The following is a 15951-nucleotide window of genomic DNA, read 5'->3' on the forward strand; positions in this document are numbered from 1 at the left end:
AAACGGGAGCCGTTCGTAAGTAGGAACCTGCCCGTGACTGGTTCAGCAGCTTCACTGCTCGATTATTTTTTCCGCCTGCGGACGACCGCTTGTGTTGCGATCAAAACGTCGTGATATTTTATTTTTTGTTGTATTTTATTTCTCTACCCACGTGACTTTACCGAAAGAACCAACGAGTATGGATTCCTGCAGTCGCGAAAGCTTCAAATCAAGATTGCCCGTGACTGTAAAGCGGTCCCACTAGGACGGTGCTTGACGGTGATATCGTAACCCTTGAAGCCAGGATGCGCAGCCCAGCAGCGGCGGTGGCTCTCAGATCTCTCGCGACGCTGGGGGCCGTCGTGCTGCTGCTGCTGCTGCTCGGGGCCGCGTGGCTTTGGCGTCCTGCGAGTGGCCCGCTGCCGGGCCTCAGCCGGCCCAAGCGGGCCGCCCTCACCGCGCCCGTGCCCATCGCCGATGACGAGCGACGGGCGCTCACCGAGTACCACAACCGCCTGCGAGCCAGCGTGCACCCACAGGCGGCTGACATGGAGCACATGGTGAGCGCGCTGCGGAGTGGCAGATGCGGTCGGGCCCTCGAAGCTTCGAGCTCTGTCATTGGCATTACACCGAACCGGCCCTAGACCTTTGGGGGCCCTAAGCAAAATTTGGTTGGAGGCCCCTTTGATGTATGATTTTTTTCACCCACTAGCTAGCAGTGACTCTAGGGGGCCCTCTGCTGGCCACGGGGCCCTTTGCAATTGCAAGGGTCGCTTAGTGGCTGGGCCGGCTCTGGCATTACAACAGCAAACAAACAAAAAAAGCCAACCACTTTTGACGGTATTATCTTATTTGACTTGTGATTGGCGCAATTACGACTTGATTGCAAGACAAAAAACGTGCTCAATTGGGATTGCTGTGTGCCAGTGTTCTTTATTGCAAGGCCCACGGGGCCACTGGTGGCCTGTAGTGCGGCCCCTGACAATACACAAATAGTGAAAACACCCCCACCATCATCGTGCACCCTCGCACTGACGATGTCTTATCGCTCCCCCTACGAGGAATTCGTGAAGAACGCTGCTCTATACAAAGCAAACATCGCCCCCTATTGGAAAAGCAAACTTCACAGGACCATCCTGAAAGAAAGTCGTCAGCCTCTTGCCTCTCTCGCCTCCTTCTTCCATGGTCCCTCCTTGTCCACTTCCTTACCAATCTTCTCTCTCTCTCTGTCCCTCCTTCTCCCTGTGTCCAATCCCGTTTCTGGTCATCCCCAGTCCTTGCACCCCTCCACTTCCCCTGTACATTGAATAACACTGCCCATAGATTCAACAATGCCCATAGACTCAACACTGCCCATAGACTCAACATTACCCATAGAATCAGCACTGCCTATAGACTCAACACTGCCCATAGACTCAACACTGCCCACAGACTCAACACTGCCCATAGGCTCAACACTGCCCATTGACTCAACACTGCCTATAGAGACTCAACACTGCCCACAGACTCAACACTGCCCACAGACTCAACACTGCTTATAGACTCAACACTGCCCACAGACTCAACACTGCTCATAGACTCAACACTGCCCATAGACTCAACACTACCTATAGATTCAACACGGCCTATACACTCGCACTACCCATTGACTCAACACTGCCTAGAGACTCATCACTGCCCACAGACTCAACACTGCCTACAGACTCAACACTGCCCATAGACTCAACATTGCCCAACAGACTCAACACTCCCCACAGACTCAACACTGCTCATATACTCAATTCTGCCCATGAAATCACTTGGACTGCCCACAGACTCAACACTGCCCACAGACTCAACACTGCTTATAGACTCAACACTGCCCACAGACTCAACACTGCTCATAGACTCAACACTGCCCATAGACTCAACACTACCTATAGATTCAACACGGCCTATACACTCGCACTACCCATTGACTCAACACTGCCTAGAGACTCATCACTGCCCACAGACTCAACACTGCCTACAGACTCAACACTGCCCATAGACTCAACATTGCCCAACAGACTCAACACTCCCCACAGACTCAACACTGCTCATATACTCAATTCTGCCCATGAAATCACTTGGACTGCCCACAGACTCAACACTGCCTACAGACTCAACACTGCTCATAGACTCAACACTGCCCATAGACTCACTCGCACTGCCTAGAGACTCAACATAGCCCATAGACTCACTCGCACTGCCTAGAGACTCAACACTGCCCATAGACTCACTCGCACTGCCTAGACTCAACACAGCCCCTGTACGTTGAGCAGTCCCCTCCTTAACCTCCTTTCGTTCCTCTCTTAACGCCTCACCTCTTACCCATTGCCAATCTCTCTTCCCTCCCCATCGCCCCTCAATTTCTTCCCTTCCCTTGCGCCCGTTGCTCATCCCTTGCACGTCCCCCACCCCATCTCCATCATCCTTGCTTATACCGGGTTTTTTGTTGTTGTTTTATTAAACGATGTCGGGACCGTGTGTGTGGTCTGCAGTCGTGGGACTGGAAGCTCGCCGAGATGGCCGAGGCGTGGGCCAAGCAGTGCAAGTGGGGACACGGGCCCAGTGATGAGATCGACGCCATCGGCCAGAATCTCGCTGTCTACGTCGGCAGGTGACCTCGACCTTATCACGGCGGCGCAGAGAGAGAGAGAGAGGGCCCTTTCACAGGGACCGTTTCGCAGTGATCCTCGCCAAAAAACCGTCAACTCACGCACTCGGCATGCTCGTCAGAGCACTAAAACTGAACTCTTTTTTTGAGAAGCTACTTGGCCACGTCGCATGGAAATGTATAGCGGGCAAAACACTCGAGACGTGTGTTTCTAAATGTGGAGGGAGGACCCGGGGAGAACGTGGAAACTCCAAATATTACGGTCGGTTCGAACCCACGACATCCTGCAAACCAGGCAAGGGAGCCAGCATCGCCGAGATCCTGGGTCTGATTATCATTTTATTTGGCCTAAACCGGTAAACAATGAATGCACCCAAACTCAGACGAGGGAGCGAGTTGTAAGTACCCCTTATATAAGCACAGGTTCTGATATAAGTGGCACATCCTCACATTACACTGGCTACCTGAGTTCGATTACCCGCTCACGGTCAACATTAAGTGACGAATATCTCAACCGGTCCTGCGCCTTCCCTGGGTCGACTCAGACTTAAATGAGTACCTGGTGCTGTGTGTAAACATCACGAATGGGGAGACAAAGGCAGTCGGGCGTGGCATGAGCCACATACCACCTTCGTCTACCGTGTTAGTCGTCATAGGTGCTCGCTCACAGCACTTTCCCCAACAGACCGTGTCGGCTACATGGGTAATCTCTGTCGCAGGTATACACGTGTTATGCAATTTCACTTGTGTGGGCGTATGTGAAGCAGCATCTTTGACTTAAAAACAGACTCACCACGTGCCGTGGGGGGGGGGGGCATTGCCTGCTGCTTGAAATGAACTCCGGATTTTTCTCGCTAAGGTCTGGATTTGATAACGATCCCCACTGATGTACAGATACTCACAGCCACTCACATCCCTTTATCTCCCCCCCCCCACCCCTCTTCACCACACACACAGCGACCGTCCACTTGCCTACCACGTGCAAGCGTGGTTCGACGAGGAGGAGTGGTACCAGTACCCCGAGGAGAAGGAATGCAGCCCCGAGTGCCCTCACACCTGCAGGGGCCCCATCTGCACTCACTACACGCAGGTGCACGTGGGGGGTTCACGCACATCGCCACTCCGTCTGTTTCATGGGCAGCAACGCCGCAAGTGGTTATCCAGTGGCCGCTGGCTCTTGTCTCGCTGCCGTAGCCGCTGAGACGTTGGTACAAAGTTTCTTCATTCCTCTGCCTCTGTCCATCCGGCAGCATCAACTGGCTTGACCACAGTCAGTCGAGCTGCAGGTCACCAGTGGCGCAGTGGAGTCTGGGTACTCCCAAATCTTCTGGGACGTCTGGCAAACGTGGACGAGTAGGGCCAATTTTACCCTCTGACTGTGGGCTTTCTAGAGCTCCCGTCGAGGTGAGGTCCTTCCGCCAAGTGCTTGCGTAAAGCAAGCACTTGCAGGGCTTGCACCTTGAACCTTACCGTTTGTGTAATCGCGTGAGAGCCCATTGCTAGATTTACTGTGCCAGACGTGTGTGGTTGTGCACACCTGTAAGGATCCGCAATGCATTGTTGTGGAGGATCACACCGATTGCCGTCATCGTGAGCACGAGATGAACTTCCAACACGCCGGGATATGAGGATGATTCTGGTGGTCACTAATGTCCGCACAAACAAACCCGAGTCTTTTCGTTGTAAGTCAATGATTGTGCTCGTTTTGTCACTGAGAATAGAAACATTCTGTTTGATTGACATGGGAAACGCGCTCTTTGCACGACATATACACAGCATCCGCTTGCGTTGGGTAAACAGCCTTTCTTTATCGCAGTGCCTTCAGAAGTAGTTCTGTGACGTTACCTTCCAGGGCTGTTTTCTGACACGGGGTGGTCCACTGCTGTCTGCCAGAGTTCTGAATGGAAATGCATTTGTCTGAAGACACAGCACCACATGCCCTTGCTGCACTCGTTATTTTCTGTTGTCGTGGGTTTTCTTGTCGTTGACAAATTATAATTTATCGTTGCCTTTAAGATAGCTGTTGGGTCTCCATAGTGTAAAGGAAACCCATCTGTATATATGACAGCAGAGAACACAAAAAACGGCAGTGTGCTGATGAGCTCTAGTGAAGACGAAACCGATCTGCAGTTGTCTCTTTGCCTCGCGAACGCCTGTTGGGAGGGCCACACTCCTGAGTCGGGGTTCCAGATGACAACAGAAATTGCCACACTCGTTCATTCGCTTCCTTGGAGCTGGTGGTCTGAATAAGGCTTTGAGATCTTTTGTACGTGGAATATAATTTGGGAGTGAGCAAAAATAGGAAGGAAAAACATACGTTGGCAAGGAATATCCACGTACTATGAATGCATACACGATATCTTAAAGGCAACGATCATTCTAATTTGTAACCGAAAAGAAACCCCATTATAACAGTAAAAAATGAGTGCAGAAAGAAAAAACAAACGGGCGTTGTGTCTTCAGATAAGTGCATCGAGCTTTAGACACACGTTCGCTAAGCGTGAAGTTTGCATTACCTGTCAACCCCTTATCAGTGCCCTACCTGATTACAGACCAATTCAGACCTCATCGGTCACCCCGTGACCCATATAAACTTTGATATAATTTTCGATTTAAAGCTTTCGTGACTGCAAGGATTCATCTTCTTGGTTCTTTCGGTATAGTCACGTAGAATGGAAAAAATAAAATAATAAAAATAAAACAGTAAAATAATTTTCGATTTAAAGCTTTCGTGACTGCAGGGATTCATCTTCTTGGTTCTTTCGGTATAGTCACGTAGAAGGGAAATAATAAAATAATAAAAATAAAACATAGTAAAATAATTTTCGATTTAAAGCTTTCGTGACTGCAGGGATTCATCTTCTTGGTTCTTTCGGTATAGTCACGTAGAAGGGAAATAATAAAATAATAAAAATAAAACATAATAAAATAATTTTCGATTTAAAGCTTTCGTGACCGCAGGGATTCATCTTCTTGGTTCTTTCGGTATAGTCACGTAGAAGGGAAATAATAAAATAATAAAAATAAAACATAATAAAATAAAATTCTCACGACGTTTCGGCCACAACGCAAACAGCCGTCCTCCCTTATAAACTTCAACGTTCATCCTACAAAGTCCAATCACGAGAGAGAAACAAATAGACAAAAAAAATTGTGCCCCTATTGAAACGTCTGTACGCCGTATGGCCCTGAAAACTCAAAATGTCCCCTGTCACAAGAATACGGGGCGGACCGTGCGGGGGTTGACAGCGATGAGTTTCTTCGGCGTCGCTCAGGAGGCCACGAGTGGTTGATAACCGAGTGCTCGTGACGTGCCGTGGCCAGCTAGTGTGGGCAGAGAGCAGCCGCGTGGGCTGCGCTGCGCACACCTGCCTGGACATCTCCGTGTGGGACTCCGTGTGGCCTTACGCCCTCTACCTCGTCTGCAACTACTCCCCCAAGTGAGTGTCTACTGCCCCCCCCCCCATCCTCACCTACGAGTACGCCGGCAGGCTGTGTCGCACCGATAGTGCGTGTGCTAGGGACCAGGCGAGCACGAGTTTCAGTCAGTTTAACACGTAGGCTTTCGCGACCAATATTATTCATAATCAACGTTTCAGGGTTAGATCGCGTTATTTATAAATGTGTCGTAACCCTCCACCACCCGACACGGCCAATCAGTAAAAAAGCGTGAAACCACAACATTTTCAATTTGAGTACGACGTTTCGCTGGTAATTGCATCATCGGGCAATTCGCCAGAATGGTGAATTGCCCGATGATGCTGGATGCAATTACCAGCGAAACGTCGTACTCAAATTGTAAATGTTGTGGTTTCACGCTTCAACACACCGGTGGGCAAAAGCAGTGAACTATTTGTCTTTTGTCAACGTGACACTTTTTTACTGATTGGCCGTGTCGGGTGGTGGAGGGTTACGACACATTTATAAATAACGCGATCTTAACCCAAAAACGTTGATTACGAGTTTCAGTGTCAGCGAATAATGGAAGCGGTCCTTGGGGCCCCCTCGAGGTCTGCTCGGCCTCGAGATTAATAACCGCGGTGCGATGTCTGAGCGTCGCCAATGGGGAGACAAAGGCGGCCGGGCGTGGTGCTGGCCACTCGCACCCTTACGCCGCGCGTTGTGCCGACCTCCACAGGGTGCGACTGGCTCGTGGTACTTTGCCCACGACGGTCTGTCAAGGCTACGCGGCGCGGCGGCGGGGATGGGATTTTTGTCCTTGTACGAGCGTGGTGGCGTGAACTCGGCTTGTGAGAGTCGTGTCTCTCGATTTAAAGCTTTCGTGACTGCAGGGATTCATCTTCTTGGTTCTTTCGGTAATGCTCCAAGCATGGTGCTGCTTCATTCAGACGCTGTCGCCTCGACAGACCTGGTTTTCACCTGAGGACGGCTGCTTGCGTTGTGGCCGAAACGTCGTGAGAATTATTTAATTATGTTTTATTTGTATTATTTTATTACTTCCCTTCTACGTGACTTTACCGAAAGAACCAAGAAGATGAGTCGTGTCTCTGTGTGCCAGGGACGTGCCGTCAGGGGAGGCAGGGGAGGCAGAGCCTCACCTGCCATACTCCTATGAAAATAGCTGTTACGAAAGGTAGAAAAAAAGAACGATCAAATAAAATAAATATTAAGATTTTTCCACTGATCGGTGTTATAAATGTCATTTCTGTACGATTTCAATCATTTTTATCGTCAAAATCGCCAAATTTGCGGAGCTCCGCTGCGAATACAGGAAGAGACGAGAAGTGAGGCAGCGACGAGCTCAGCCTCCCCTCTGATTGCGCAACCCCTCAGCAACTGGATGGAGCGCGAGCAATAAGTGCGTGCCTGTTACTATCTCAGTATGTCACCAATGTAATGTTTGTAGACCCCTTCATTTCATGTCCTCGCCTTCCATACTCCAGGTAACTTATTTCACGTGCGTTTATAAAGATATACGGCTCGCTGGTTTCGTCATGAAACTGCAATAAAAAAGCACCAGGGGAGGCAGCTATCACATCTGCCTCACTGAGGGGGACGTGTATAACACGCCCCCTTCAGTGAAGCCACGCCCCCTCCGTGAGGACACGCCCCCCTCCGTGAGGACACGCCCCACTCCGTGTGTAAATCTGGCTCCGACACGAGCCAGTGCCTCCCCAGCCATTGACCTCATCGCACGTCACTGCTGTGTGTGTGTGTCTCTGCCCACCTTCTACACGCACGCACGCGTGTGCGCGGTTGTCGCCCACAGGGGCAACTGGATAGGCGAGGCCCCATACCGCCAGGGCACGCCATGCTCCCGGTGTCCGCCGCGGTTCGGCGGCTCCTGCCGTGGCGGCCTCTGCTACCAGGGTACGGGAGATTCTCTCCCGGTGCTGTCTCCACCACACGGGGCACGTCCCATGGGGAATTGGGGGGGGCAGTGCCGGATTATCATCGTAGCAAAAGTAGCTACACGAACTTTGAAGTGCCCCACGCTAAATGCTTTCAAGCTTTCAATACTGAATTTCGATTTAAAGCTTTCGTGACTGCAGGGATTCATCTTCTTGGTTCTTTCGGTAAAGTCACGTACGTGTATAAAGATACGTGACTTTACTTGCAATACTGGTTCAATGATTCTGCACTTGCTCTATTACTATAGTACGATACCGCCTTCAACTTTTACGAACGACTGGGTGTTTTAAGTTAGCGATTTGTCGTATTATCTGGCTGTGTAACAAATGAAAAATACAATTACTTTACTGTGCAAGTTAAACATTAGTGTTTAAATATTTATGTGTTTTTTGTATTTATTCGAGAACCAAAACATTTCCGTGATTGTGGTAAAAATAAAGCCTCTCGTGGCTGCAGAGTTTACATGAACCAATTACATACGAGTTGTACAAATACAAAATAAATTGATTCTTCCCTGCGCGATGCAATGCATAGATTGCGAGTGTGAGAATCAATTTTAACCTGTTTATCGATGCATCATTACACGCAAATTTTATATGCGCTAATCCAAACTGCATGTGTTCAAATCCCAGCCAGAGTCATCTTATCGCTTCGTTGGTGTCCGATCGCATTCAGGAGCGATTTTGGACGATTTTTGACCCCCCCCCCTTCGTCACACGGTGAAGTCAGACCCCCCCTCAAACATGACGTCACAAAGCTCTGCCCCCCCCCAAAAACCATGCTTCAAATCGCTTAAAACGATTGTCATTGTAGTGCGTATTTAATGTGGCGCTGCATTCTGATGTTGTAGGAGAAAACATTTATTTAAAGTCTATTGAATCAAGTAGAACGTGTTGTCTATATTTATTTAAAGTTGCGCATTTTGATGTGACGTCACATTTCTCAAACCCCCCCCCCCCCCCTCGTCACACATCGTCACAAATGTCTGACTCCCCCCCCCCCCACTAGGTGCGTGACGTCATTTATGGACGGCCCCTCATCACATCCTACTCTCTGTGTCTCTCATAGCCCCGAATACCACAGCCCAGAACTGGGACCTTGACGAGACTCAACTTGGTGAGAGACGCCCCAAGATCCCGTTGATCGAGACTCCACGAGCCCCTGTCCTGATCCCCGGTCCCAACAGGTCACTGGAGTTCAGAAATCGCGAGCTAACCAAGCCACGGAATCAGGCGATTGCTAAAGCCATAGGTAAGGCCATGGTGGCGAGTGGTCATCCCCTCTCCCATGTGGTGTCGACTACAAGTAGAATTCCTGACCGTGCATTAAAAGTTTATCCGCTGCAGAGTTAACTATGTATGCATGCATGTTGAACTTCTTTCGCGCCGTACGTAGCCGACCTTGCTGATCGGAGGTCCGGGGGAAGGACAACAAACGTAACACAACAAGTATAACCCGTAAAAACAAAGTTTTTCACTATAAATCCTTTATATGCGTGGCGGCTAGAGTCCTCTCGTCCTCTGGATTGAGATGGCTGCCACCTATGGGTCAGATGATTGCATGGCACCATTAAGCAATTGGTAATTAAATATAATATTTTTGTCCTAAAAAGTGTACAATTTTGGAACATTTTTCACGAACATTAATTCTCACGCACAACGAGTCTGTGTGGAAAATGTCAGCTCGATTGGATCACGGGAAGTGGGTTAAAAAACGACCGAAAGATTTGCACGGTCGTAAGCAAGCAAGCAAGCGCACAAGTGAACTTAATATAAAGGATTTAAAAAGCGGTTCCCATCAAATGAGTTCTCGATCTAGAATGTAAAAGTGCTGCGAGCGAGCGCCTATTAACCCCGTCCGTGACATCCACTGACTGCCGTTGAACGTTTCTGCAGGTCGCCGGGTGACGTGCAGAGCGAAGATGCGAGAAGTCTGCAAGGGGTTTGCCTCCTTCAGGTGGGACACGAACTCGCGTATTCCTCCCAAGCGGTGAAGTGATGAATGCCCGATTTCAGGGACACGTTTGTACCCGTACACAGTGGTTGGTGCGTGATTCGTGATGGTGGTGATTGAGGTGGCAGTGATGATTGTGATGTGCGTGCCTCCAGGTTCTTGTGCCCAGAAAATTGCTCCCAAAGCACAGCGAATGTTATTGGGACGCACGTTTACGATGTGGTAAGCAACGTGTGCGACAACACACACACACATTGACGCATTTGCTTTTTCTTATTCAGTATTAATATATTGTTTTAGCTTTTATGTATTTACGTATGTGCAACTGGGCATACTGGGCCCCGATATGGTAATGAGGAATTTCCACCATTACGACCACCAGCAGAGCTGATGAGCATCGACCCGCTGTGTGAGCCGTGACGTTGGCTGTCCTTTGTGTAACACTTATCAAGCAGCGGCAGGTGGCAGGCTTTTCTCACTTTCGGTATTCGCGGTAAATGTCTGTTCGCTCGTGATGGATGATGTGAGACCTTAAACAAACGTAGAACTTTTTATTTGGCTGACTCTGCCCTATAAGTGAAACAAATACAATTGCAAGATGCAACTTTCGGAAGCCAAGTTAAATTGTATTGTTTTACCATCTGTCTGGTTATAAGCACACACTTGATTCACCCGTAATGTGTGTGCATATATATTTATTATACACCTGTCGAAGGCCGGAACGGCGCACAAAGGGGTGGGTGGCCAGCGCCACGCCCGGCTGCCTTTGTCTCCCAAGTGGTGATGATGACACCACACCAGGTACTCATTTGAGGCTGAGTCTAACTAAGGGAGGCCCAGGACGGGTTCACATCATTGTCACTGGTGCTGGTGGCCGTGAGCGGGAATCGAACTCAGGTCGCCGGGTTCATAGAGCAACGCGCAAACCGCTACACTACCGCTTCCGTTTATACACACGCACACACAAATATATGTGTGAATATACCGTTGCCACTTGTGTCTGCAGGAGTCGGGGCTGTGCCGATCGGCTCGACACACGGGGGCCCTGGGTCCTGGGGGCGGCTGGATCGACGTGAAGAGACGGGGTCGCACACATACCTTCAACGGTTCCGCACGGAATGGGGTTCGATCCCTCGGGTGCGGATTGCGTGCGCAGGACAACTCCTCTTATCGGCGGTGATGTGTCGGATACGGGTCATTGACCTGGGCTGATCCAGCTGAAATCCATCCGTCCTGAGAAGGTCTAACGATGAGGTGGTTGGAACAGCCCTGGTCAAAAAAAATATATCCACATTTCCTGGTCCTCAATATCATTCTCCATACACATTTGATCATTTCTCCATGGTCGATGAGATGAGGGCCACTTTGTGGGAAGGCATTGACCGTTCTCCTACGAGGCCCTCATGAGATAATTCACCTTCAATATTAGACCCCATAAGTATTATTATTATTATGATTTTGACATGTTGACTGCTGGTGTTGCCCAATTTGTGAAACTCACCCACACACGGGAAAAAGAGCAGTTGATACAGTATTAATGTTCCTTGTTCCACAGGAAGAGGCGCCCAGCCAACTCATTCTCCGTCTCTGCATCACCAGGTCGGCACAGCCGTGCACTGCGCGTATCACACGCTACGACACCGGCGTGTGCTTGACTCATCAATGTGGCCGATTAACCCAATGTTTAAACTTTAAACACACGCATTTGGTAACATTTACGAGTGGGCCCATCATATTCTCCATACACATGTGATTCGTGCCATAGCATCATTGGGCCTGGTTGTAGAGTATGTCCGGTCCATAGATGGAGCGATGAGTCCAGCTTGTTTGCATGTTCAATGTGTTAGATCGTGGCTAATGATGACGATGATGATGGCTTGGTTATCTTTGTGAGCTGTGTGTGAACAGTGAGGGAGGTGAGCTGTAAAGACACATTGCGAGATATCTGCCCGCTCAAATTCCCACCACCACCTCGCTGTCCCCGGTGAGATTACCCGGCTCTCCGGCGGACTCCGCGGGGTGCCACTCACAGCCTCAAATGTACCTCTATTGAATGTGCCTTGATCGTTCCGTGATTTGTTTCTACACCAGGTTTGTTTGCCCGCCGAGATGCACACAAGCCCACGGGATTGTGGTGGGAACGGGCATTTACTCGGATGTAAGTTCATCAACGTCGCCACCGTTTGTGAATGCGTGCATGTTGAATTTATTTCGCACCGTACGTAGCAAACAGTGATAATCAGAGGTGCGGGGGAAACACAACAAACTAAACACCAATATCAGTTCTGAAGAAAGTTTTTAATCTAGATTTAAAACTGATTTCTGATTGTTGGTAGCATTGATTCAATGTATTTGTTTTTGTATTTTATAGAGTGTACGGTTGCAACAGAAACCTCGACATGCTGAGCAGGAGCAGGGGGACACAAGTTGTGGGAAAGTGTGAATGAAAGGATCGGTAGGCACATATACTCCGATTGAAGGCGGGCCGGAATTAAAGTTACTAAATAATGAGGCGGATGAAAGTGATGATGTTGTTTTAGTTACGTGGCAAACATTAGGAGAGGGCTATGGTGTAGATTTAAAGCGCGATATTATCCAGCCGAATTTGTTAAGCAATCAAACTCTGGACCCGTGTCGACATTGTGAGTCTCATCAGCAGAATCAGGCTTGTTAAACACATTCCTGCGGATGGAGCTGGTAGGAATGTTGGGTTGCTCGGTCAATGGCCAGGGTCAACGGTGGCGTGGGTGTATTCCGCAAATATGCCCGACTGTGAGGGCGGGCACAAGCCGGTGTGAGTAGGTTAAACGTTGAGTTTTATAAGGGCACCACGGGGTGACCAGCCCCTCCCCACCCAGCCCCACCCCTCCCACCCCCACTCCTCCCACCCTGTCCCACCCAGCCCCTCCCCACCCTCCCCACCCAACCCCTCCCCGCCCTCCCCACCCAGCCCCTCTCTGCACGACGGACGCAATAATCCCCTGTGGGCTGGTGTAACCAGGAGGTTCCTACCAGTAACAGATGCTCCTGTGTTCTCAGAAGCCATTGGCCAGACGCACGTGCCATGTCACCTATGGGGCCCACAGTGGGTCTTACTGAACAGGTTTCCGGACAGGGCAAGGCCATCGCGCAGCCAACCTCCACGGCTGGAGTCTTCATGGCATTCCAGACTGCAGCTGTGGCACCGTATTGTTGATGACTGCCCACGAAGTTCAGCCGAGGTCTATGGGAACTACACGTGGCCACCGAGGATGCTGCCACAATGCTCCGCGATTACGCACACGCCAAATGAATTGGCCAAACATTTAAATGTGGCAGGACCCACCTGGTTGAAGAGTCTTGAGGCTCATTGAGGCTGTCATATGTATATGACAGGAGGCACCGCGGTGGCAAAATGTTAACTCCCTCGCCTGGTATGCAGGAGTTCGTGGGTTTCGGTTCCGTTCTCCCCGTGGTCGCGTTGATTTTTCTCCGGGTCCTCCGGGTTTTCCCCTCCACGTTCAGAAACAACGTCACGCGTTTCGAGTATTTGGCTGCTACACATTTCCACGTGACAAGCCACTTCGTTGAGCTGTCACGTGGGGCCAGGTCGCTTCTGAAAAAAGATCTACACAGCTCAGTGGGCTTTGCCTGGCAAATAAACAGTTTTGGTTTAAATTTTGATTGAAAGCTTTCGTGACCGCATGGAGTCATATTCTTGGTTCTTTGCGGTAAAGTCACGTAGAAGGGAAATAATAAAATAATAAAAATAATAAAACAATAAGATAAAATTCTCACGACGTTTCGGCCACAACGCAAGCAGCCGTCCTCAGGTGAAGAACAGGGCAGTCGGGAACACAGCGTCCTAATTTAGTTTGTATAAAGCGAATTTACGACGCCTCGTCGCAGAGAAGAGGGTGTGGTGGCGGTGGTAGTAGGGGTGACACACGGACGTTCTCACCCACTCCCAACTCCCAAGCTACCCACACGCACGTGCGCACCACCCCCCACCACCCCCACCACCCCCCCACAGACTTCCAGCGTGTGCCTGGCGGCCGTGCACGCGGGCGCTGTGACCGCGCAAGGCGGTGGCCGCGTGGACGTGGTCCCTGCCCAGCAACGGAAAGTTTTCAACGCCTCCCTGCGGCACGGCTTGCGGTCCTTCGGGTGGGTCTCGGCGTTCGTCAAAACAGAGGTGGCCAGGAAGGCCCCCACGGTTGGTCATGTGGTGCTGCTAAGGCGGTGCTCGAGGAGAGACGCTGTTGCCGCTCACGGCCAACACCCAGTGACGATTTATCTGAGCCGGTCCTGGGCGTCCCATCAGGTCGGCTCAGCCTCAAATGGGTACCTGGTGCGGTGTGTAAACATCGCCACTGGGGAGACAAAGGGTGGTCGGGCGTGGTGCTGGGATTTTTGCACACAGCGTTGGTGTACGGTGTTTTTTTCTGCAATATTTTGCTGTCTTTTCTTGGATTTTCTGTTTGCACTCAGTCACATATTCACTTTAAGATGTTTTTTTGTTCATGTTTTTTGTTTGTTGCGGTTGCACCCGATTCAAGAGCCGAATGGCTCACAGGGCTACACCTAATAAATGAACTTGAACTTGAACCCAACCACTCCACCCACCGTGTGCCGTGCCGGCCTTCATTGGTGCCCGCTAACAGCACTTGCCGTAAAAGTCTAGCAGGCCTATACGTGGGATCTTTGTCTTTGTATGAATGCTCATTGCCACGGTGTGTCATCCACAGGGGGACCCGGACGGAGGCTGCCCGGGCGTTCTACGTGTTCCGCGTGCTTTGAGGCTGGACAGGTCAAAAACTGTATCGCATTTTATGTTCTTGTTTGAAATCAACCGATTGAAAAAGAAAAACATTTATCGTGACCAAATATTCCTTACGACCTGAACTAAACTATGGAGTATTCTCAGATCCACGTGGCAGAGAAGCCTACAACGTAGCTCGTAAGGGTATCCTTCATGATTTAGTTTTTTGCCAAACAAATGTGGTGCAGTGGTTATCGCACTGTGCTCTAAATAACAAATATAGCAAAGACCATCACGCAAACTCCGGTCATCCTCGCAGGAGCAGCTTTTGGCTAACCATCGAACAAAGACGGTGACTGCATCGCGCGCTTTCAGATGCGCTTCTGCGGCCGTCTGGAACGCTCTTCCTTCCGATATCAGGACGCCACTGGAGCAGTGGACTTTTAAATCTAGATTGAAGACTCATTTCTTTAAGAACTGCTTCTTGTGTTTAGTTTGTTGTCCTTCCCCCAGACCTCTGATTAGCACGGTTGGCTATACGTAGCTGCTGGTCACTCACCGCATGACCCCATTGCACTGAATCGGGCACGAAACGATGCATCGATGACCATCGATCGTTAAGCTCGCAATACTGCACACGCTTCAAATCATGTCTGCAGGAATCGTTTCCTGACATTGCATGCAACTTGCATGCAAGTTGTATGGCATACATTCCATTGATGGGCTGGGGTCAACAAAGTCATTTGTGACCTGGGCATTAATGAAAAAAAAATTATGTAGCCTGATCCTAGCCATAAGTATTACACTAACGTTTGATGAATTGAGTCAAGTCCATATCCACGGTAACGAACAATTTCGACTTGTAATGCTCTGCACAGTGTCCGCTCACTCTCGAAGACAGCGCACTGCTCGGAGGAGCGAGGGGGAACCGGAGACACGCGGGGGAAGGCAACCACGCCGTGAGCCGGTGCCAAGAATTGCCTGAGCTCTGGGGTTCTCTGCCTATTAAGGTGTTGTCGTCCAAATGAATAAGTGTTGATGAATGTGGGAGGAAATCTGAGCACCCAGAGAAGAAAAATAGATAGCAATTCGACTTTTAACCCTAACCTCGTAGTGGCTGCAGTCCTTACGATTAAATTATGTCACTTGTTTTGTTATGCTACATCGCTCTATCGTCTTCGATTCATGAGGACAGTGCAGCTGTACCGATCCAGCTTTCCATGTTGACCAATATTGTACAATGCTCTTTGAATGCGATACATTTGTC

At 49.9% G+C, this 15951-nt stretch overlaps 1 protein-coding gene across 1 annotated transcript; it reads left to right on the forward strand.

The window, feature by feature from the left end:
• The first annotated feature begins 284 nt into the window (after positions 1 to 284).
• On the forward strand, positions 285 to 14722 carry LOC144942178 (cysteine-rich secretory protein LCCL domain-containing 1-like). Its single transcript, XM_078868936.1, has 14 exons — positions 285 to 539; positions 2502 to 2620; positions 3575 to 3707; positions 5942 to 6057; positions 7848 to 7948; positions 9059 to 9241; positions 9886 to 9946; positions 10099 to 10165; positions 10950 to 11080; positions 11499 to 11542; positions 11852 to 11927; positions 12035 to 12101; positions 13956 to 14089; positions 14671 to 14722. The coding sequence occupies exons 1-14, from the start codon at positions 285 to 287 to the stop codon at positions 14720 to 14722; spliced, it is 1539 nt and encodes a 512-aa protein (XP_078725062.1).
• Positions 14723 to 15951: the final 1229 nt, after the last annotated feature.

The sequence above is a fragment of the Lampetra fluviatilis genome, chromosome 26 (genome assembly GCF_964198595.1).
Source record: "Lampetra fluviatilis chromosome 26, kcLamFluv1.1, whole genome shotgun sequence".
Lineage (NCBI taxonomy): Eukaryota > Metazoa > Chordata > Hyperoartia > Petromyzontiformes > Petromyzontidae > Lampetra > Lampetra fluviatilis.